We start from the raw sequence: 25,397 nt of genomic DNA on the forward strand, positions 1-25,397 counted from the left end.
TTTTCATATTTTTTCCCTAAAATCAACTCCTTTTATCTTAAATTTTGTCAGATAATTTAAGTACTTATTAGAACGGTTTTCCCTAATATATATATATATATATATATATATATATATATATATATATATATATATATATATATATATATATATATATATATATATATATATATATATATATATATATATATATATATATATATATCATCATCATCACCATCATCGGCAGTCACTCGTAGTCGAGTATGACTGTCCTCAGAATGGATGGATTCCCATTCGGGAGGACGCCTGCGCGTGACGTCTTTTAGCGTGGGGAGACTGATGCGCCTGCAGCCACCACACGGTCCTTGGCAGAGAGGGGCCTTGATCCAGTGGCATGGATCCATGACGACTGGAGACCACCCTCTGTTGCAGCCTTCATCCGCCTTCAGTGCCGTTGTGACATGCAGTGTCATCCTCCGCCACTTCCACCGTTGAGGTCTTTGAAATGCTATTCAACCCATAGCTGGGACCCTGACAGGTACTACCTCCCCGGGTCAGAGTGGACCTGGGAGCAATGATGACTGAGGGGTAACTCCACCTTCCCCAAAACTCCAGAACTCCCGAACTGAAGCCTCATCACCGGATGCAGTTTTGAGTCATACCCAGGACAAATATATATATATATATATATATATATATATATATATATATATATATATATATATATATATATATATATATATATATATATATATATATATATATATATATATATATATTATATTTATATTTTATTTTATTTTTGTCAGATAATTTCACTACTTTTTAGTAATTTTCCCCTAAAATCTAGTGTTGTTGCCCTTATTAATATGGAAGATAATTTCAATAGGTTTTAGTATATTTTTCCTGAAATCTAGTCATTTTATCTTAGATTTTTGTCGGATAATTTTACAACTTTTAGTATTTTTTTCCCTCAAATGTAGTCTTTTTATCTTAGATTTTTGTCAGATAATTTTACTACTTTTAGTATTTTTCTTTTCCTCAAATGTAGTCTTTTTATCTTAGATTTTTGTCAGATAATTTTACAACTTTTACTATTTTTCCCCCCTCAAATGTAGTCTTTTTATCTTAGATTTTTGTCAGATAATTTTACTACTTTTCAGTATTTCTTTTCATAAAATATAGTATTTTTGTCTTAGATTTCTGTCAGATGATTTCACTACTTTTTCATATTTTTTTCCCTAAAATTAACTCTTTTTTTATCTTAGAATTTCAGTACTTTTTGGAATTTTTTTTCCCTAATATATAATTTTTTTATCTTTTATTTTTGGCAGATAATTTCACCAGTTTTTAGTATTTTTTCCTCAAAATTTTGTCTTTTTTATTTTAGATTTTGTCAGATAATTTCACTGTTTTCGTATTTTTTTCCCTTAAAACTTAGACTTTCTATTTTAGATTTTGTCAGATGATTTCACTACTTTTTAGTATTTATTTCCTAAAATATCATTTTTTTATTTTAGATTTTTGTCAGATAATTTTACAAATGTTTATATTTTTTCCCTAAAATCTAGTATTTTTGTTTCAGATTTCATCAGATCATTTCACTACTTTTTAGTTTGTTTTTTTTTCTTAAAATGTAGACTTTTTTTCTTAGATTTTTCTCAGATAATTTCACTACTTTTTAGTAATTGTCCTTAAAAATCTTACATTTTTTTTTATAAACAATAAAAAAGTCAGTGGTTAAAAAAACTAAATGGCAGCTCAGTCACCAGAATTTTCTAGAGTCAAAATAACGCTGGTACTGTTTTCCATATCTTGTCCTACATTATAAAAACAACAACAGAGGATTTCACAGTAAAAAAAAAAAAAATGCAGCTCAATTTTACATGAAATTTAGCCGTGTTGCTGTTTTTCAGTGTACAGTAATTCAGTGTAAAAAACACATTTAATTTACAGTACAATTGTGGTGTCTGAGCTTCCAGTTTTTACTGTAAAATCTACATATGAATTTTACAGTGAGGCTACAAAGTAAGGAGGTGTAAAAAAAAAGAAGAAGCTATTTACATATCATACATTTAATATTAATCAATATATTCTCCTCGTTTTGTTATCATTTCTGCAAATGTGTCCATTCATTTTCTTTTGTCATGCTTTTATTCAACTGTAAAGAGACTTTTTGGAATATTTATCATATATTGAAAGAGTAAAACCTGCGTGTCACCTCTCTGTTATAAATGACACATTTATTATTATTATTATTATTATCAGCCATCGTGATATCAACATTTCTCGTTAAATGACACTTTTTTTCCCCTCTTTTCTTTTTTCTGTAATATTATAAATGACTTTGGGGCGGTATAGCTCGGTTGGTAGAGCGGCCGTGCCGTTCCAGGTTCGATCCTGGGTCCGGATCATGTTTGTTTTGTGTTTTCTGTTAGTTTTGGACTCCTTTGGTTATTGCCTGTGCACCTGTGAGTTGGTTTCATCACCATGGTTACTTCACCTGCCTCTCTTGTTTGGGACACACCTGTGTCTAATCATCAGAGACTCTACTTAAGCCTGCTTCTCCCGGTCACTCACTGTAGCTTCGTGCAACAGTCACGTTTGTTTATTCCTGTTCTTGAGTCCTGGTTCTTGATTCCGGTGCTAAGTAAGTTTTTGTTTTAGCTTCTCGTGCGAACGGCACGTTTTCCTTTTGTTTTTGTCTGTTTGTATCCATTTACTATTTATGTTAAATCAACCAAATCTTACCTGCACGCTGTCGTCCGGAGTAGTCCGTGTAGCATTGGAGGAAGGATCCCGCAGCAAACTGCAAGCGCAATCCGTGACAGATCCCCGCTTCCGCCATCCTAGTCACTGCCGTTGTGTCCTTGGGCAAGACACTTTACCCACCTGCTCCCAGTGCCACCCACACTGCTTTAAATGTCCCTTAGATATTGGCTTTCACTATGTAAAAGCGCTTTGAGTCACTAGAGAAAACGCGCTATATAAATATAATTATTTTGTTCTCAGAATGTGCTGCAGGCTAGAACTAATACAGTGAGATATATTAAGAAGTTATCAACAGTACAAGTCAAACATGTCTCATTATGTCATCGTTTCCACAGTCATTTTGCTTTCTTAATATTTCCTTGTTTTCATTGCGCCTTTTTGGCTTTCTTTTTCCACACGTTTGGTTTCATTCCACAGTGGGAGCGAGTGCACACAAGCACATAGAATTTCCACAGAACTTGATGTTTGGAGTCGAATGAATGGAATTTTTTTTAATCAGTCCAACAAAATAATACACAATAATACAATAATAATACAATCCTAATTCCAAAACACAGGACACACAAACATGAAACAAAACCATCCAAAAGAAGTCAAACAAAAATGAATAATATCAACAACAGTATCAATATTAATAAGAATTACAACATAGCAGGGATTAGAAATCCCTCATTTCAAATAATTTCATTGTAATAATTAATTTAAGAATAAGGGAGTTCTCTGTAAAAGTGTAGAAGTCTTTCAAAATATTCTTGCAAGGAACTTTCTTGCTATCTGCTGGCTGCGAACGTGCACACCTGCTGTCAGGTATCAAAACGATATCAAGTCGCTGCGATCCACAAATCATTTGCATGTCTGCCGTGACGGGTGTGCTGTTTCCCACGCTCACCTGCACGTACGCTCCACTTTCAACAAGTGCGACACGCTGCTTCTTCTGAAAAGTTGCAAAGTTAGCATAGTGCATAACACCTTCATTACACACTAATAACAAAACTGTACAACGTTAATAACTTCAAAACTGTAATAGTTAGACCAAATATTTTTGCAGCAAAAACGATTGGGACAAGTTTGGGGAGATTTTGACATATAGTAGGGAGGGGGGGGGGGGATTCTGTTATGATTAATAACACGTTAACAACATAAAACCCATAAAATGTTAATAACATAAAAACTTGAATAGTTAGGCCAAATACTTTTGCAGCACATTTCATAATTCATTTAATTAAGTATTGATATATTACTATTGTGAATGATTTAAATCATGGAATACTTAATTGAAACATGAAATGACAATCACATAATTATTAAATATATAAAACATTCATCCATTTTCTACCGCTTATTCCCTTCGGGGTCGCGGGGGGCGCTTGAGCCTATCTCAGCTACAATCGGGCGGAAGGCGGGGTACACCCTGGACAAGTCACCACCTCAAATATATAATTTCACATTAGATTATTAATGGCACATTAAGTAACACATGCATCTATTTCATTCCAATTGTAATTATATACATATGTTATTTTTTTTCCTTTTTTACGGTTTCCACCATTAAGCTAATTGTAATTAATTCATGACACATTTGAGTAATTAATCAAAGATTTATTAATTTGTTTATTTATGTGCCATTTGACTCTCCGTACTAAATACGTGTTTTATTTGGTAAGTTCTTTTATTGTATTTTTCATCCTATGGTCTGTGGATTAAAATAACATCTCATACAAATTAATACTTAATATTTCATCTTTTTTTTTTTTTTTTTAATGAAAACTGGTGCACATTATATTTGATTAAATATTGAATTTCATAATTCATTTAATTCAATAGTACATTTAATTAAGTATTGATATATTACTATTGTGAATGATTTAAATCATGGAATACTTAATTGAAACATGAAATGACAATGATATAGGCAAGGCAAGGCAAGGCAACTTTATTTGTATAGCGCTTTTCATACACAAGGCAGACTCAAAGTGCTTCACAGACAACAAAGTGAAATGAAAGAAAAATATAATTATTAAATATATAAAACATAGTTAAATAAATATATATAATTTCACATGACATTATTAATGGCACATTAAGTAACACATGCATCTATTTAATTCCAATTGTAATTAAATACATATATTATTTTTTTCCCTTTTTTTTTACTGTTTCCACCATTAAGCTAATTGTAATTAATTAATGACACATTTGAGTAAATACTCAAAGATGTATTAATTCATTTATTTATGTCCCATTTGACTCTCCATACTTAATGCGCACTATATTTGGTAAATTATGTTATTCTATTTTTCATCCTATGGTCTGTGGATTAAAATACAATCTCACACAAATTAATACTTAATATTTCTTTAATATTAGTTGTTTTTGTTTGATCTAAACTAGTTCACATTATATTTGATTAAATATTGAATTTCATAATTCATTTAATTCAATAGTACATTTAATTTTCAAATAATTTAATTAAGTATTGATATATTACTATTGTGAATGATTTAAATCATGAATACTTAATTGAAACATGAAATAACAATAGTTATTAAATATATAAAACATAGTTACATAAATATATATAATTTCACATGACATTATTAATGACACATTAAATAACACATGCGTCTATTTAATTCCAATTGTAATTATATACATATATATTTTTTTTCAGTTTCCACCATTAAGCTAATTATAATTAATTAATGACACATTTGAGTAATTACTCAGAGATTTATTAAATTATGTTCCATTTGACTCTCCATAATTAATACACATTTTATATGGTAAGTTATTTTATTGTATTTTTCATCCTATGATCTCTGGATTAAAATAACATCTCATACAAATTAATAATCTACCTTTTTTACGTTATATGTATGTAACAGAACACATATCTTTTTTTTCTCCATCATATTTAATCTGCGTTCATTTAATAAAAAACTGTTGCATATTTTATCGTTTTTATTTCACTCCATTTAGGTCATTACAGTCACCTGCGGTTCCCCTCCTTGACTGCGGGGGGCGCTGCACCAAAAAAACATAAGCTCATTGCGCGCGCAGTTTTGGACCTCCTGAGTTTCCGTCGACGGTCAATGACATTCACTCTTCCACAAAAAGACTTCTGGACGCGTCCAACATGTCACTAAGCTTTTTATTCAAGACTTTAACTAAAGATCTGGCGAAGGTGAGTCTGGTGTTGATGTCAAATGTGTTCATGTTAGCGAATTATCAAATAATAGTTTATTCGTAGCCGTCACTTCCAGTGTACCGGCCTCGGCTAAAAGTCTTAATATTGTTTTCTGCTTCGGTATTTCTAGATAAATGTCGCCTGTGTATGTGACTTTGTTGTATTAAAGTGTTTTAAGCTGATATTTGTAGCTTTACGTCATCACCTTCAGGTCAGCAGCCAGCACGCGCACGCTTTTCACACCGGAAGTCATCGTCTGGCAGTCGACAAGAATCTCCTCGTCAAACTTCGGAAAAGTTCGGGCTACACTTTCATCAACTGCAAGAAGGCTTTGGAGAAGTTCCACAACGACATAACGCAGGTACATTTTATATTTACGCAAAGGCTTCTTGACGTGCAGTGATGCATTGTGGGTACTGAAACCAGGCGGAGGCGTGGCTTAACCAGCAGGCCCAGAAGGAAGGATGGAGCAGGGCCAACAAGCTGGAGGGCCGCAAAGCCAAGGAGGGTCTCATCGGGCTCTTTGTGCGGGATAAAGCCGCCGTCATGGTGGAGGTATGATGTCATGTGGGTTTCTAGCCTTCTTGAAGAGACGTCAACAAGGAAAAGTAGCTTCCATATGAGGAGGTGATGACATAAATCATGGTCCCAATAACAATGTCTCAGTTGCACCCCTGCTGGTGAAATGAGGGTGGTCCCAAAAAGGAGGGATTTTTCAAATTGACTGTGTGTCGCTTTTAAAAGTGCTCCCCCTCTGGTCAACATATGAAATAACAAGTGTGTGTAAGAAATTGAAATGCGTCCCCTTTGGCCAAAATGTAATACAAAAATCAAATAAATATGTATATAGAGACATACTGTAATAACTTGGAGTAAATAATGAAGATTGAAAAACAAAAAATAACTAAAAGCAGTCTTTTTCTCACAATGTGTTGACCTTTTTCTTATAAAACTGGGAACAATTTCTCATATTCTGTTTCTGTAATATTGCAATATTTTCTCGTAAAATTATTACTTTTGAATGTACAATTATTACTTTTTAATGCAAAATGGTGATGTTTGTCATATGAAATTCTGACTTTTATCACAACGTTGCCAATTTTGTTGTTCTTGTAAAATAGTGACATTTTCTGAGTAAAATTCTGATTATTATAATATCGCCAACATTTTAAAGTTTTCTTATAAAATTGTGACTTTTGTCGAGTAAAATTACAATTCTTTTGCCAAAATGTCAAACTTTTCTTGTAAAATTGCGACTGTTATTGAGTAAAATTCCAACTTTAATTATAATGCACAATGTTCAGTTTTTTATTTAAGTGCTCCCCCTCTGGCCAACATATGTAATAACAAGTGTGTGTAAGAAATTGAAATGCGCCCCCTTTGGCCAAAATAATAAATAAATAAAAATATGTATATAGAGACATACTGTAATAACAAAGTAAATAATGAAGATTAAAAACCAATTACAAACAAAAAATGCACAAAAAAACCAAACTAAAAGCAGTCTCTCACAATGTGTCAACTTTTTTCTTATAAAATTGGGAATCATTTTTCATATACTTTGTGTTTCTGTAATATTGCAATATTTTCTCGTAAATGTATTTTTTATGTAAAATTATTACTTTTTAATGCAAAATGGTGAAGAATTCTGACTTATCACAATATTGCCAAAAATGTTTGTTGTTCGTGTAAAATAGTGACATTTTTTGACTAAAATGATTCTTGTAAAATTTTGACTTGCGTTGAGTAAAATTACGACTTATAATACTGCCAAAATTCCAAGTTTTTCTTGTGAAATTCCAACTAATTTTTCACAACAAGCTTTTTTATATTTGCATAGTATGTATATATTATTAATGTTGTAAATACACATCTTTATATATCTAGAAAGGCTGGTCCTAAAGAGGGAGGCATTTTTCACAGGTCTCAAGAAGGTAATAAATACAAGAATGTGTACGTGTGTGTGTGTGTGTGAGAAATTGAAATGCTCCCCTTCTGGCCAACATATGAAATAAGTGTGTGTAAAAATTTAAAGTGCTCCCCCTCTGGCCAACATATGTAATAACAAGTGTGTGTAAGAAATTGAAATGCGCCCCCTTTGGCCAAAATTAATCTAAAAAAAAAAAAAAAAAAAAATGTATATAGAAACATACTGTAATAACTTGAAGTAAATAAAGATTAAATAAATTTAAAAAATCAATTAACTAAAAGCAGTCTTTTTCTCACAATGTGTCGACTTTTTTCTTATAAAATTGGGAACAATTTCTCCTATTCTTTCTGTTTCTGTAATATTGCAATATTTTCTCATAACATTATTCTTAATGCAAAATGGAGACATTTGTCATATACAATTCTGACTTATCACAATATTGCCCATTTTTTTGTTGTTCTTGTAAAATGATGACTTGTGTCATCATTTTGCCAAGTAAAATTCCGACTAATGTTATATTGCCAAAATTTTAAAGTTTTCTGATGAAATTGTGACTTTTGCCAAGTAAAATTACGACTTTTCATAAAATTGCCAACATTTTAAACTTTTCTTGTAAAATTGCGACTGTTATTGAATAAAATTCCAACTTTTATCCTAATATTGCACAAATGTTCAGTTTTTCTTGTAAAACTTTCACTTGCGTTGAGTAAAATGACGACTTTTATTATAATACTGCCAAAATTGTACGTTTTTCTTTTGAAATTGTGACCTTTTTCTTGTGAAATTCCAACTCATTTTTCACAACAAGCTTTTTTATATTTGCATAGTATGTATATATTATTAACGTTGTAAATACACATCTTTATATATCTAGTAAGGGTGGTCCTAAAGAGGGAGGCATTTTTCACAGGTCTCAAGAAGGTAACAAATACAAGAGTGTTTGTGTGTTTGTGTGTGTGTGTGTGTGTGTGTGTGTGTGTGTGTGTGTGTGTGTGTGTGTGTCAGGTCAACTGTGAGACGGACTTTGTGGCTCGCAACGACAAGTTCCAGCAGCTGGTGAAGGATGTGGCCGTCTCCGCCATGGCTCACCACCAAAATAAAAGCCCGACAGGATATGTCAAGGTAAGACCGCCGAGTATTGAGGTGCGCTTGTTGCCACGGCAACCGGCCTCTCTGTCGTTTTTAGTGTCGCTGACATCTTATAGCAAATAAGCACTTTTCACCGTAACAAATCATGTAAGTACTATAATAAACTGTCACATTTGAACTGCCATGCAAGTGTAAAAAGAAGTTAAGCGCTGGTTGTATTAATAAAATGTCAACAGCAACACAAATGTCGCTATAAGAAATGATGGAAACACAAATGATCTGTTCCAGAGTCAAACTGTCACCATCACAAAGCTTGAAGTGTACAGGAAATGTTTCTTCATGACTTTTTAACTATCTTACAAGTGTATATTTTAAAAAGTGCTAGAAAATAATGCAAATTCAGACTGTCACTCTTATTAACTTTGCATATTAACGTTATTCTCCGTCATTCAGGTGTAAAAAATTGTAATGGCAGTTAACTTTAATACAATCAAGAACCGTTGACATTTTATGCTATTAGGAAATAATGCAATTATAAATAATGGCCACAATAACACCTTTTAATAATTGTACAGAATGTTTGAATTGCACTTTAACGTCCTTCCAATTATAAAGATAAGTTTACGGGGCGGTGTGGCGAAGTTGGTAGAGTGGCCGTGCCAGCAATGGGAGTGTTGCTGGTTACTGGGGTTCAATTCCCACCTTCTACCATCCTAGTCACGTCCCTTGTGTCCTTGGGCAAGACACTTCACCCTTGCTCCTGATGGCTGCTGGTTAGTGCCTTGCATGGCAGCTCCCTCCATCAGTGTGTGAATGTGTGTGTGAATGTGGAAATAGTGTCAAAGCGCTTTGAGTACCTTGAAGGTAGAAAAGCGCTACACAAGTATAACCCATTTATCATTTAATATTTGTAAAATATGAATACAATTACAGATCTCGAGGAAGTCATAGTTCAAATCCAAATAATCTGGTCCAGTTTCAAAGTGTGTCCAACATGTGAACTTTTAAGCAAATATCACTTTCAGGTTTAAAAAAAAAAAAATCAATAAAAATAGGATGTTAATAAAATGTGTTCAACGCTCGCTAGTTAGCTAACCATCTAGCTGGCTTACTTGTCGTCATCTCCGAGCTACAACCTTGCTGATAATCATATTTGGATGATCACTCTTAGTTCCCAACCAGTTGTATTTATTAGAAGGTATATTTATGATTGTAAACACAGGAAGTATCTTACCTGAGGGGGCGTGGCCACAGGATCAAGTTGACACATGGGAAACATTGTCTGCATGCATCTTATAGGATTTAACATGACAATAATGTTAGTAAAAGTACAGTGGTACATTACATGGGACATAGAAGTGTCTAGAAGACAGCCAAAAGAGGTTTGTAGATGAGAATAAATGTAAAATATAATGTACACAATTGTAGTTTTCTTTTTCTTTCAGTGTTTTGTGTGGCAGCACTTTGTGCTGATAGAAATGTTGCCTCTTTTCCCCCTCAATTGTGTTCTTTTTTGTCTCAATTGTTCTATTCTTTTTCCTCAATTCTAATCCATTTTCTCAATTTCCCTTTTTAAAAAAAAAAAATCCCCTAAATGTTTTACTTTTTTCCTTAAAATGTTCTCTTGATTTACTTCCTCTCAATTTTCCTCCTGTTTTACATTTTTTCCTTAATTTTCTTTTTAACTGAATTTTCCTCTTTTTTATGTCAATTTTCCTCTTTTCCCCTTTATTTCCCCTCAATTGTTCTATTTAGGGATGTCCGATAATGGCTTTTTGCCGATATCCCGATATTGTCCAACTCTTAATTACAGATACCGATATCAACCGATATATACAGTTGTGGAATTAACACATTATTATGCCTAATTTGGACAACCAGGTATGGTGAAGATAAGGTCCTTTTTAAAAACATTTTTTAAATAAGATAAATAAATTAAAAACATTTTCTTGAATAAAAAAGAAAGTAAAACAATATAAAAACAGTTACATAGAAACTAGTAATGAGTCAAATGAAGTGTTAAAGGTTAGTACTATTAGTGGAGCAGCAGCACGCACAATCATGTGTGCTTACGGACTGTATCCCTTGCAGACTGTATTGATATATATTGAAGGAATCTGAATATTAATAACAGAAAGAAACAACCATTTTGTGTGAATGAGTGTAAATGGGGGAGGGAGGTTTTTTGGGTTGGTGCACTAATTGTAAGTGTATCTTGTGTTTTTTATGTTGATTTAATAAAAAAAAAACCCAAAAAACCCAATACCGATAATAAAAAAAAAGATACTGATAATTTCCGATATTACATTTTAAAGCATTTATCAGCATCTCTAGTTCTATTCTTTTTCCTCAATTATAATCCATTTTTTCAATTTCCCCTTTTTAAAAAAAAAAAAAATTCCCCTAAATTTTTCACTTTTTTCCTTAAAATGTTCGCTTGATTTACTTCCTCTCAATTTTCCTTGTTTTACATTTTGTCCTTAATTTTCTTTTTTTTTTAAACTTAATTTTCCTCTTTTTTATGTCAATTTTCCTCTTTTCCCCTCAATAATCCTTTTTCTCAATGTTCCTCGTTTTTTGTCTTTTTCCCCTGAATTTTGCACTTTCCCCCTCAGTTTTCTTCTTTTTTCCTCAATTTCCCACAGTTTTCCTCTAAATTGTCCTCTTTTTTCAATATACCCTTAATTTTCTTTTTTTCCCTTAATTGTCCTTTTTTCTCAACACTCCCTCAATGTTCCTCATTTTTCAATTTCTCACTTTTTCCCTCAATTTTCCTTTTTTCTTTTATTCCATCAATTTTTCCTTTTTTCCCCTTAAACATTCCTGCACATTAATCAATTGTCCTTCCCTGTTTTACAAGTGTACAAAGAAGTTAAGCACTCTTAAAAACAACAAAACTATCTAAAATAACTTCCTGTCTTACTCCGCATGCAATATGTCGCCATCTTGGGGCGGTATAGCTCAGTTGGTAGAGCAGCCGTGCCAGCAACTTGAGGGTTCCAGGTTCGATTCCCGCTTCCGCCATCCTAGTCACTGCCGTTGTGTCCTTGGGCAAGACACTCTACCCACCTGCTCCCAGTGCCACCCACACTGCTTTAAACGTCACTTAGATATTGGCTTTCACTATGTAAAGCACTTTGAGTCACTAGAGAAAAGCGCTATATAAATATAATTCACTTCACTTCTTCTTGCTTACTCATGGTGGTTGGATATGTAAATATAAATAAAAGTTTTGGTCCCCCCCCTATTACTTTGCATAGTAGCTGCCTGACCTTTGACCCTCCGTTTCAGAGCGTCATGGCCGCGGATCAGCTGAGCAAAGTGAGCGGGACGGATGGAGCGAGCCTCGCCGACCAGGTGGCTTTAACCATCGGTCAGTATCGTTGGCTTCACCACGTCCACGCAGCAAACCGTGGAAGTCAAATATTGTCGTCTTCCGATCAGGTCGCCTCGGCGAGAACTTGTCGGTGAAGCGAGCCGTGACGGTTAGCGTCCCCGACGAGTGGCGCATCGGCTTCTACGTTCACGGCGGCGTGGCGGGCCAGAGCGAGGTGGCCATGGGACGCTACGCCGCCCTGGTGGTCTTCCAGGGCGGCCAAGAGGGACAAGAGGAAAGTCTGGGCCGCCAACTGGGACGCCACATCGTGGGGGAGGCGCCCGCTTCGCTGGGCAACATGGACGACCTGCCCGGCGGCGAGAGCGAGACGCGCCTTCTGCCGCAGACCTTCTTGGGGGACCCCGACAGGACCGTGGCGCAGGTCCTCAAGGGCCAGAGGGCGCGAGTGCTGGACTTTGTCAGGTTTCAGTGTGGAGAGAGCATCGGCGAAGAAGCAAAATTATGAAAGGCAAACATTTTTAGGATGAAACTCTGTAGATTGAACATATGGATGAATGATTATGTACACTATGTCTTCTGGATGAAAGAACTACTTACGACCACGGCCTGAGGAAATGAACAATAATAAATGTTACCATGGGAAAGAGTACCGTATTTTTCAGAGTATAAGTCGCACCGGCCGAAAATGTATAATAAAGAAGGAAAAAAACATAAGTCGCATTTTTTGGGGAAATTTGCTAAAAGCCAACAGCAAGAATAGACATTTGAAAGGCAATTTAAAATAAATAGTGAACAACAGGCTGAATAAGTGTACGTTATATGAGGTATAAATAACCAACTGCTATGTTAACCTCACATATTATGGTAAGAGTCATTCAAATAACTATAACATATAGAACATGCTATACGTTTACCAAACAATCTGTCACTCCTAATCGCTAAATCCCATGAAATCTTATACGTCTAGTCTCTTACGTCAATGACATCAATAATATTATTGGATATTTTACGCTAATGTGTTCATCATTTCACACATAAGTAGGGATGATGTTTGATAAGAAATTATCGAGTTCGAGCCCATTATGGAATCCTCTTATTGAACCGATTCCTTATCGAGTCCAGATAGGTTGTTGTATATGGAAAAAAAAACAATATTTGGTTTAACAAAAGCTCACTTTTACTTTATAAGAAAAAAATAAAATAAAAAAAATAAAATATTGACTGTTACCCCCCTAAAAAAAAATAATATTGACTGTTGTTACCCAAAGTATATTAAGTGGGATTTTTCAGAAAAACAAATATATACAGTAACACAAAAACAACCTGTCTCTGTGATCACTATAGGTGTATAAATAATAATATAGTGTTAAATAAAATCAGTCCTTTGGGCACAAAACTGAAAATAATATTAATACAGCTCTCCAAAAAGTGCACTTCTGCTGCTATTGGAACATACTAACTACACACACTATGACACTAAGAACACCACAGTCATCAATCAACAATTCTTCCCCCCTTACATGAGAGCGAAGCCTGGCAATAATTGCATATTGCCTCTTCTGCCCTCACTATACGTGTTGAGGTTACACAGCTTGGCAGACAGCTAACAAACAATCCAAAGCAGATTAATCCTTTTAGGCTTTTTATTGTTGTTGATCTTGCTTTGTCTTTTACTATCTTTACTTTTGTCTTGCACTGGACTGTTTTTTATTTATTTTGTTAAACTGAAATACACACAATGACAAATGTATAAGCTATGTAATTCAATTAACATACTGAAATGTAATACACAATATGTAAATATTAGCTTCACACAAATATACAGTACTATCATCAAACAAATACTTCTGAGTGTTGAAACTATTTTGATGGTGTGAATATATGACTGGCAGCCATTTTAAGTCCTCAAAACATCCATTGAAACAGTGCACAAAAATCGTTTTTCAATAAACATCTTAGTATTAAACTTAAACACTTTCCACCTTAATATTGAGTTACATAAACAAGTTAAACAGTTTACTTACAGACTTATCTTTTCCAAGGCTTGTAAGAGCTAACACAACTTGTCTACTTCTCAATTGTCTCAACCCGGAAGTGCCCAAACTAATGACGCGTAGTATTTTAATATCGCCACAAGGTGTCAGTAAGAGTCTACAATCAAATGGGCATAACATTGCCCATTTGGGATTCGTTCCCAGGGATTCGAATAAAGAACCAACTCTTTTTCTTTACTATAGTGGCCTCGATAACGGGAACCGGTTCTCAAAAAGGGATTCGAGTCCATGGAATCTGTTCTTTTCTTATTGAACAACCGGGAGAACCGATTTCGAACATCATCCCTACACATAAGTCGCTCCTGAGTATAAGTCGTATGAAAAAAACTGCGACTTATAGTCCAAAAAACACGGTAATGTGAGTTTAAGAACAGGATTATTTCTACAAAGCACGGTGGTCCTGAATTCTGCACATATTTTATATATTTCCTGTGAAATTATTTCAAAAGAATGTTACGATAAAAACGATTCAAATTAATAAACGAAAAATATTTTCCCTATTAGGGTATATAATATAGATGATTATTCATGTTCTTGAATTCATTCATCTGTATGTATTGTTTTGAAGATACTGGCCTTTAATGAGTGTCTGCCACCTGTGGGACTCCAGCAGTGTGGTGCGTTCACTGACACTCTGGAAACATGGACTATTATTGTATGCTACAACTTTACATGTCCATTTCGCAGCTGTACTTGATTGAAAAAAAACAACTGTTTAGTCAAACTGAAGAAAACAAGACAAAATGTTGCCTAAGACCAAAGTATGACAAATGTTTAATGTTAATAACATTAAAAAAATACACACAGCGTTTTTGCCACATCGTTTATTTGTTCTTTAACATGACTTATTTAAAACCTGAATCTCTTCAGCTTTTTTTTTGTATTTTATTTTATTTTAAATACAAACTGCCACTAATGCGATGATTTTATTATTGAGGACATTTTGGATATCAACCGTTTTTGTTTCATAACCAATGCAAAGAGCAGAGTTGGAAAAAGACACAAAAGTTGACCAGACACGTTATTTCTTTTCACAAAAGTCCACACGACGAAACACGGATGTCGCTAACTTGATATTCATAGCTCAGGTGAGGCGTGAAAATACTGACAATAACATATTTGACAGGATTATTATATTCATGACTAGGGATGTAACGACATCAACGTTTCATTTTATGGTTATTGTGACCAAATCATTTCGCCACACCTAATGTGTGTGTGTGTGTGTGTGTGACAATCATTGCTACACTGCAAAAACTGAAATCTAAGTAAGATGAAATATCTCAAATAAGGGTGATATTTGTTTTATATATTTATATCTTACTAAGCAGATTTGATGTTAGAGTGTTTTACTTGTTTGAAGTGTTTTGCTCCTAAATGATGTCAGTAAGATATTACAGCTTGTTGCTGACATTTGATGAGCTATATTGAGTAAAACATGCTTGAAACTAGAATATCAACTGTTGTGTCATCAACACTCACAAGTAGAAAACTACTTTTTTAAACTAATACTTTCTTATTTCAAGCATGAAAAAAAAAAGACTGACACAATTGTGTCTCATAATTAAAAAAATGGACTTTGCTGTTTTATTTTCAATGAAACCATATAAAAAACGTACTCATATAGTAGTACACTTGTTATTAGTGAGAATATACTTATTTTAAGGTATTTTTGGGTTCATTGAGGTTAGCTAATTTTATTTGTTTTGGAAAGTCTTGACAAGCCAAATTTTCTTGTTCTATTGGCAGATAATTTTGCTTAGTTCAAATAAAATACCCCTCATTTTTGTAGTTTTTTTCCCCTTGTTTTTGAACACTGACTTTTTGCAGTGTACTTCTTCCCGGGCGCGTCCACCACTGCTGCTCACTGCTCCCCTCACCTCCCAGGGGGTGAACAAGGGGATAAGTCAAATGCAGAGGACACATTTCACCACACCTAGTGTGTGTGTGTCAATCTTTGCTACTTTAACTTATTTTTTTAATGACCATGGTTATTATTAGGAATAATATCTTGAACCAGGTTTTATTAAAAAAATAAACATAGATTAATAAAATATAAACCAGACATATTTAATATCGTTGTAGCTTCTAAGAGCTACATCAGGGGTGTCCAAAGTGCGGCCCGCAGCTAATTGTTCAGCGGCCCGCCACACATTCTGGAAATACTATTGTAAAAATAAAAAAGAACATTAATAAAATTGGAATGAGGTGAAATCTAACGAGAAAAAGTTGCAATGTTGACACAAAAGCTGCCATGCAGGCTGTTTGTTTTCTCTTTTGTCTTTCTTCATTTTTCTTTTTTTGCCATTGCTCAAAAAAAAAAAAATAATGACAAAAAATCCATGTTATAATGAATTATTTTCAGGGCTCCAATTACTTCAAATATTTCACTTTAAAATGTTTTATGTGGTAAATATTGCATATATTGTGTAGTAGCCATATAAAAACATCAAAGTTTTCTTAGACAAAAGCGCATAAAACAAACAAAATAATAGCTCCAGCATAAAATGGACAGATATATCTGAAGTTGATCTCCTAACTTAAGTGTTGAAAGTAAAAGAAAAACCTAATAAAAATGTATCACTTTATGAGTGGGGCACCTTTTGGATCCCAAATATATTTAGTGATTTTTTATTTATCTTTTCACTGTGATTACTCAAAAATATGAAAGAATTAAAATCAATGGTGTCCTGCATTATTGATCTTTTAGGGCTCTAATTACTAAATACTGCATATTTCAGTTTTACTATAAAAAACTAAGTTTTTTATATGACAGAAAAGCCATTAAAACTTTTTTTTTTTAATTTGTATTACTTTATATCAACTTGAAGTTAATATAGAGATTTACTGTAAGCGTTAAATAATTTAAAAAAAATAATAATCTGACTTATTTTTAACATTTTAATGACTGAGACCCTTTATGGTCCCCGGGACCCCTAAAGGTAAAATAAATAAAAAAATGCATATATTTTGTTATGGTTTGAAAATGAAAAATATGAAAATGGCCCCCACATGCTTTCATTTTTCCGTGTGCGGCCCTCAGTGGAAAAAGTTTGGACACCCCTGAGCTACATTATATTACGTTAATCTTCTTCTGTTTTCATGTTTTTTATGATAAATGCATCACTTCTGGTTTATGTGACGTCAAGCGACTTCACTTCCTGTTGTCGTTATACCTACAAGTACAAATCAATCACTTCAAAGTTAGTTTAAAGTACCACTGATAGTCACACACACGCTAGGTGTGCATTGTGTGTGTGTGCAGAAAACATCGCACAGGGCGATGTGATGCGTCTAGTGCAGTAGCCTTGGAGTAGTAGTACCTGTAGTTAGTGCATGCTGCATGCCGCTTTTGCTTGCTATGCTGCATGCTGCTTCTGCCTGATACTCATTGCTTTCAGCTAGTGCCGCCGGCTAGCCCTCTGTCTCAGAGGGCGAAAAGAGGAGCCGAGTGCATAAGCCTCCTCAGCCGGTACATAGCCTCTCCATTGTCAAGACTCGTACATGCCTCCTCGTGGCCACACACGGTAACTGGAACCTCGCGGTTCCAGGCTAAGTTGTACGGGATCTCGGAGCAGCAGGGGGCCCCAGAGACGGGGCATGCAGGCCCACCGGTGTGTGGACATGCCCTGGTGCCCAGTCAACCCCTGTCCCAGCTATGGGTAAATAACCCCAGCTATGGGCGAATAGTGAAAACCGCCTCAACGGTGGACCAGGCGGAAGATGGCGGCAGCGGAATGCACCACAACGGCTGGGAAGGCGGATGAAGGCTGCAGCAAAGACGGGTCCCCAGTCGTCTTGGTCTCCATGCCACTGGACCCTGGCCCGCTCAATGCCAAGGACTGTGTGGTGGCTGACCGTGCACCAGTCTCCCCACATTAAAAGATTCCACGCACAGGCGTCCTCCATATAGGGAATCCACCCTAACATCCCGGAATATGTGGATCACGGATTGGCCTACACAGCCATCTACGGATCCACAAATAGACGACCCTACGGAGGACAGTCATACTCGTTTCGAGTGACCGCCGACGACGACGACGAGGTGTGCATTTGACCCATCCCCTTGATCTACCCCCTGGGGTTTATCATGTTGTATGCTTGCATGTTCGAAATAAACTCAACTTACAAACCCCGTTTCCATACGAGTTGGGAAATGGTGTTAGATGTAAATATAAACGGAATACAATGATTTGCAAATCCTTTTCAAGCCATATTCAATGGAATGCACTACAAAGACAACATATTTGATGTTCAAACTCATAAACGAAGCAGACGGCGTTTCTGGGTGTTGTTGATAAACGGTTTTCGCCTTGCATAGGAGAGTTTTAACTTGCGCTTACAGATGTAGCAACCAACTGTAGTTACTGACAGTGGGTTTCTGAAGTGTTCCATGTGGTGATATCCTTTACACACTGATGTGGCTTGTTGATGCAGTACAGCCTGAGGGATGGAAGGTCACGGACTTAGCTGCTTACGTGCAGTGATTTCTCCACATTCTCTGAACCCTTTGATGATATTACGGAGCGTAGATGGTGAAATCCCTAAATTCCTTGCAATAGCTGCTTGAGAAAGGTTGTTCTTAAACTGTTCAACAATTTGCTCAGGCATTTGTTGACAAAGTGGTGACCCTCGCCCCATCCTTGTTTGTGAATGACTGAGCATTTCATGGAATCTACTTTTATACCCAATCATGGCACCCACCTGTTCCCAATTAGCCTGTTCACCTGTGGGATGTTCCAAATAAGTGTTTGATGAGCATTCCTCAACTTTATCAGTATTTATTGCCACCTTTCCCAACTTCTTTGTCACGTGTTGCTGCCATCAAATTCTAAAGTTAATGATTATTTGCACAAAAAAAAATCAAGTTTATGAGTTTGAACATGAAATATGTTGTCTTTGTAGCATATTCAACTGAATATGGCTTGAAAAGGATTTGCAAATCATTGTATTCTGTTTATATTTACATCTAACACCATTTCCCAACTCATATGGAAACGGGGTTTGTATAAGATGTCTATGGTATCACCGGTCTGCCAGTATATCAATTTGTTATCAATCACGGTTTTGCGCTCATGAAACAGCACTACTAAGCGTCAGGAGTGGTACCGCGGTTTATCATCAGAGCGTTGATGGTTACATCCCTATTCATGACATTGACCTGACGCGCACGCACGCACGCACTGAATGGCACTGGAAATAAAACTGTATGGTAGTCAAGTTCTCACAGTTTTTCGAGGCATGTCCTCTCACACACGTTCTCTCACACACTCGAGGCTAAATGGAGGCTACAAAGTTACCAATATTCAGTTACAACGTTGATATGAAAAGAAAGAAGATGGAAAAACGGTTAAAAATATAAAAATTGGAATAGGATAAAAAGTGAGGATTTCGTGGCGCACATCAAAGGACACAACTTTTTCCTTCATTTTGTAGCGTTCAAATGCATCCTCTTCCCTTCCCAAACAACAGCAATAAAACTCCTGATGTAGAAAAGATATTTTGGTTGACTTCGGTCGTCACGACTACATTCCCCGCTATCACGTTGGTCTCCCAAGTGCTAAAGAAGTGTGTGTTACGCCGTCAAGTGTCTGCAATCAAGTGGAACACAAAGTACAGTCCAGGAAGTACGGTACGGCAAACCACGCCAGCTGCCAATCAGTCCTTCAGTATGAAACGTGAACAAAGTCAGCCCAAAAAAATAAAAAAATAAAAAAGGTTATTATTACATAAGTGCTTAAGTTCAACTGGATGGACGCTTCAAGTCTTCAAACGAGAGCCGGGGGAAAGATTAAAAGTGCATTTTTCTTCCTTACATTTCAATTAGTACCGACCACGTAAAGAAAGTGCAAGACTTTCCTCCAAGCAGGTAAGAATGTTCCAGGCTTATTTAGTCACTCGGACAAGACAGCAATGCACACTTTTGACTTTGCTGGGCAGGTAAAAGTGAAAGTTGTGAGGACTAGTGATGTGCGGATACCGATACCGATACCAGATCTTTATGCTCTCAAATCAAAATATCCACACTTTGGCTACTTTAGTTCAGGTGTCCAAAGTTTTGACCATGCATACTGAAAAGTCAAAAGTATTTTTATTTATTTAAAAAAATGCTAAAAACAGATATTATGTCAGCTTTGTATTATTATAAGTGACTAAGTATATTATTATTTATTGTTAGTTAGAACATTTGCGCGTTTTCTCATTACATACCAATTTTTTCTTATTTTTTCATACATTTTTACTGTGGTTTTTCCTCCTGTAAGAATAGAATAAAAATAATAATACGACTGTGTAGGGGTCGCCAACCCGTCAATCGCGATTGACCATGCAGTCGATCTTTGGGACCCTACCGGTCAATCATGAAAATATTAGAAAAAAAATAATGTAAACATTTTTTTTTTCCTCTAATATTTTATGACATATATATTATATATAATATTATATATTAATAATATATTATGACATCAGTGACACCCCACCTAGAGAGTCTGAGTGAATAACTATTAGTTAAAAAATTAACTTTTTTTTTTTTTTTTTAGCTTTTTCTTATTACATTCTGAATTTTGGTCTTTTTTTTACACTGTTACTGTTATTTTTTCCTTTTTATTCTTTTCTTTTAAAAAAAAAAAAAAAATTTTTTTTTTTAATGCTTTTATTACTTTACTTATTTGCTTTTTATGGTTTGAACACACCATTTTTGTATACCATGTATAATTTTGTCCTGTTACACTTGAAAGTTTAAAATAATAATGAAAACATCTCTGTATTGTATTCTTTATGCTATGAGATTTATCTTTTTTGAAATACGCAACTTTTTTAATTTTAGGAGACACATTGGGAACATTTGTACAAGGTACAATTTTAAAAGTTGTTCTATTTTCAAATAATAACATATCCATCCAAAAAATGAAAGAAAAAAAACAACCAAAATTGGAATATAATGAGAAACAGCATTTTTTAAACTGATAATAATAATATACTTGGTCACCTATAACACAAAGTTTAGTATTTAAATATATATATATATATATATATATATATATATATATATATATATATATATATATATATATATATATATATATATATATATATATATATATATATATATATATATATATATATATATATATATTTTTTTTTGTTTTAAGCATTTTTCTTTAATTTAAGCATTTTTCTTTGATTAAAAAAAATATCAAAATGGGCCCAATATACTTGACTTTTCAGTATGCGGCCCTTGGTGGAAAAAGTTAAGACACCCCTGATCTAAAATATTAGAAGCTCTCAAAATAAAAAATAAAATATAACTAAAGTTTAGTTAGTAAACTAAAAATAAAATAATACCAGGTTATGAATTAATTAACACTGATAAATGTGTACAGTAACTGAATATTATTTTTTTATTACAGGCAGAATTTTTGGCACACTAGATGATGCAGTTACATAATTGTATTATTAATATTTGTATTCCATTCTTACATGAGAAAAACGGTAAAAATGTAAGAAAAATTGTTGTTTTAACAAATCATTTATTAGAATATTCTTAGTCCCCAAATAATACAAAGCTGACACAATACCTGTTAAAAAAAAAAAATATATCAATATGGCCCCTGCATACTTTGTCTTCTTGGTGGAAAAAGTTTGGACAACTGCACTAAAGTATCAAAAGTATCGATATTTTGATTTGAGAATCAATATTAGAGCATAAAGATCTGGTATCGGCAGTATTGATATTTCAGTATCGATCGGCACGTCACTATTAACCAGAATAAGGAACTTGCCATAATATTGTGTAGACATTGTTGAACTGTTGATAACGCTCACTATAAATAAACGTAAAAATGTACAGTTAATACATGTAATCGGTATCGATATTGGCTGATTTAACTATTGGTAGACAGCATAAACCCGGATCGGAACATCGCGAGTATGAATAAGTTGCAGTGATTGAATTTAAAATTGGCGCCATGGCAAATTCCTGGAGGGTTTAGTCCGACACAAGTCTGGTATCAAAGTGTGAAATCATTTTGAAAAAGAGTTGGTCATGTGTGAGCGACAACCTACATGACGTCGCTCTTTTTTTTGGACGTTTATTCCTCTACATTGTCCAATGTGGAGTTTTAAAAAAGGGGTGTAAGTGCGTGGAATGTGTTGTGGTTGTGGCGAGTCTCTCACTGCTGAGGAAAGTTGGAGTGTTTTGGATGGTGGGAGCGCGGGCTAAAAAATGGAGTCAGACGGCGGTGAAAGAGAACAGAGAAACATTTGACAGTTGCTCAATCTGCGGCTCACTGACCGTGGACTGCAGGAGTGCTGCTGGCGCCAGAGTGGCCCGGGGGCCGCGGGGGTGACGTGTGGGCACTCGGAGCCGGCTGGGCCTCAGGAGGCGGGCCCGCGGAGGCCGGCGGTGCAGGGCTGGGGGCGAGCTGCGGCGCAGACGTGCCGGTGGCTTGCTGAGCCGAGGCCGGGCCTTGGGAGGGCGTGGCCGAGGCGGCCTGGCCGGGATGAGCGGCGCCGCCTTGGTTGTGCTGCTGATGCTGGATCTGCTGGAAGTGCTGCTGGCGAGCTCTCATCTCGGCGTACTTCAGCTGCTCCATGTGGAAGGACTGGCGGTCGGCCAGCAGCTGCTGTCGCTGGTACTCCAGCTGTAGGCCGGGACAAGAACATGCTGACTGCCGTCCCATCGCACCCCCGTAACGCAACCACTCACAGCCTCTCTCTCTCTGTCCATGATGGTTTCCAGTTCCTCGAAGTGTCGCAGTTTGATCTCCAGTTTCTTCATCTGCGTCTCCACCAGGAGCGCCACCAGAGATTTGATCTTCCTCTCCTCCACCGCAGCCAGGTGCTGGTAGAAGACGCCAACGCTCAGACACAACCACAGCATCCAAGCTTGTGTCATCCCACTTTACCTTGGCTTTGACCGCCGCCGCCGCCAACGCCGATGCCGCAGCGGTGGCCAGGTTCCCCTCGCCCACATCCCGCTCCACCTTGGCCTTCTTCTCTCCCTCGCTCTCGCCTTCTCTCTGTCCTTCCTCTGCTCCCTCTCTCACAGCTTTCTCCTTCTCGCCGTCACCTAAAAGATTACAACATGAAGAGACCAGGCGAGTTGTACATTTATATACTGGCTCATTTACTGGGGGTGTAACGGTACACAAAAATGTCGGTTCGGTACGTACCTCGGTTTAGAGGTCACGGTTCGGTTCATTTTCGGTACAGTAAGAAAACAACAAAATATACATTTTGGGGTTATTTATTTACAAACCCCGTTTCCATATGAGTTGGGAAATGGTGTTAGATGTAAATATAAACGGAATACAATGATTTGCAAATCCTTTTCAAGCCATATTCAGTTGAATATGCTACAAAGACAACATATTTGATATTTAACTTGCACTTACAGATGTAGCAACCAACTGTAGTTACTGACAGTGGGTTTCTGAAGTGTTCCATGTGGTGATATCCTTTACACACACACTTGTTGATGCAGTACAGCCTGAGGGATGGAAGGTCACGGGCTTAGCTGCTTACGTGCAGTGATTTCTCCACATTCTCTGAACCCTTTGATGATATTACGGAGCGTAGATGGTGAAATCCCTAAATTCCTTGCAATAGCTGCTTGAGAAAGGTTGTTCTTAAACTGTTCAACAATTTGCTCAGGCATTTGTTGACAAAGTGGTGACCCTCGCCCCATCCTTGTTTGTGAATGACTGAGCATTTCATGGAATCTACTTTTATAGCCAATCATGGCACCCACCTGTTCCCAATTAGCCTGCACACCTGTGGGATGTTCCAAAAAAGTGTTTGATGAGCATTCCTCAACTTTATCAGTATTTATTGCCACCTTTCCCAACTTCTTTGTCACGTGTTGCTGCCATCAAATTCTAAAGTTAATGATTATTTGCAACAAAAAAAAAAAGTATGAGTTTGAACATGAAATATGTTGTCTTTGTAGCATATTCAACTGAATATGGCTTGAAAAGGATTTGCAAATCATTGTATTCCGTTTATATTTACATCTAACACCATTTCCCAACTCATATGGAAACGGGGTTTGTACCAAATTTGCAAAATCTTCCACCAAAAATATTTTTCTCAGTGTAATATTTGATGTGAAGTAATGGGAACCTTGGATAGGTCAATAATTCATAATAACATTGATTTTGATTCAATATTATGTTTTGAGCAATGACAGTTTGAAAAAAAAAAAAAAACAGCTTTGTTTTATTAGTCAACATTGCAACTTTTTCTAAATGACATTTAACCTTTAAGCTTTTTTATTTCACTTTTGTTATGTTTTTGTTTATTTGAATAGTATTTTTAGAATGTGCCGTGGGCCTTTAAAACATTAGCTGTGGGCCACAAATGGCACACTTTTGACACCCCTGCTATAGATAATAAAAAATGAAATGTGATAAATCTATGAATAAAAAGCAGAGCCTGGCGACGCATGCGCGTTTATCATAACTCTCTCTCTGCCCCTCCCTCACCAATGCTGCTGTTTGTTTTGTTTTTAACCCCTTCTTAACCCTGAACGTACATTGAAAATACACGCCACCCTAACTCAAAATTTGAGGCATTTAAGAAACTCCGCCCTGACAGCTCGGCAAAAGAGGACATGTCCGGTGAAAAGAGGACGTATGGTTAGTCTATCCTAGCCCGTTAGCTGTTAGCATGCCGTGTGTTGTGCCTCGGTGTGCATTGTTTACACAACGTGCGTTACGCTACTTAATATGTCCGTGTGGAAACTCGTTCGATACACCTCCGAACCGGAACCCCCATACCGAAACGGTTCAATACAATTACACGTACCGTTACACCCCTATAATTTACTGTTTTTATTTATTAAATCAACATAAAAAACAAAAGATACACTTTAATTAGTGCACCAACCCAAAAAACCTCCCTCCCCCATTTACACTCATTCACACAAAAGGGTTGTTTCTTTCTGTTATTAATATTCTGCTTCCTACAATATATATCAATACAGTCTGCAAGGGATACAGTCCTTGAAGCACACATGATTGTGCGTGCTGCTGCTCCACTAACAAT

The 25,397-nt window shown here is 35.8% G+C and overlaps 2 protein-coding genes across 4 annotated transcripts in view; one reads left to right on the forward strand and one right to left on the reverse strand.

The window, feature by feature from the left end:
- Positions 1–5,789: 5,789 nt before the first annotated feature.
- Positions 5,790–12,941, forward strand: LOC133643371 (elongation factor Ts, mitochondrial-like). The gene is made up of 6 exons (XM_062037889.1): positions 5,790–5,938; positions 6,153–6,302; positions 6,368–6,496; positions 8,877–8,993; positions 12,252–12,333; positions 12,405–12,941. Exons 1-6 carry the CDS (start codon positions 5,891–5,893, stop codon positions 12,800–12,802), a joined length of 924 nt encoding a protein of 307 aa, XP_061893873.1. The 5' UTR covers positions 5,790–5,890; the 3' UTR covers positions 12,803–12,941.
- Positions 12,942–21,506: 8,565 nt separating this feature from the next.
- LOC133643369 (SWI/SNF complex subunit SMARCC2-like) overlaps positions 21,507–25,397 on the reverse strand; it is a 51,967-nt gene continuing 48,076 nt past the window's right edge. For all 3 annotated transcript variants that reach the window (XM_062037888.1, XM_062037887.1, XM_062037886.1), the window contains 4 exons: positions 23,258–23,421; positions 23,059–23,193; positions 22,645–22,993; positions 21,507–22,568 (listed from right to left, as the gene is read on the reverse strand). In XM_062037888.1, coding sequence (XP_061893872.1) covers positions 22,450–22,568; positions 22,645–22,993; positions 23,059–23,193; positions 23,258–23,421 — 767 coding nt within the window. In that variant the 3' untranslated portion in view covers positions 21,507–22,449. The remainder of the gene's footprint in view (positions 22,569–22,644; positions 22,994–23,058; positions 23,194–23,257; positions 23,422–25,397) is intronic.

The sequence above is a fragment of the Entelurus aequoreus genome, linkage group LG26, assembly GCF_033978785.1.
Source record: "Entelurus aequoreus isolate RoL-2023_Sb linkage group LG26, RoL_Eaeq_v1.1, whole genome shotgun sequence".
NCBI classification, from domain to species: Eukaryota; Metazoa; Chordata; class Actinopteri; order Syngnathiformes; family Syngnathidae; genus Entelurus; species Entelurus aequoreus.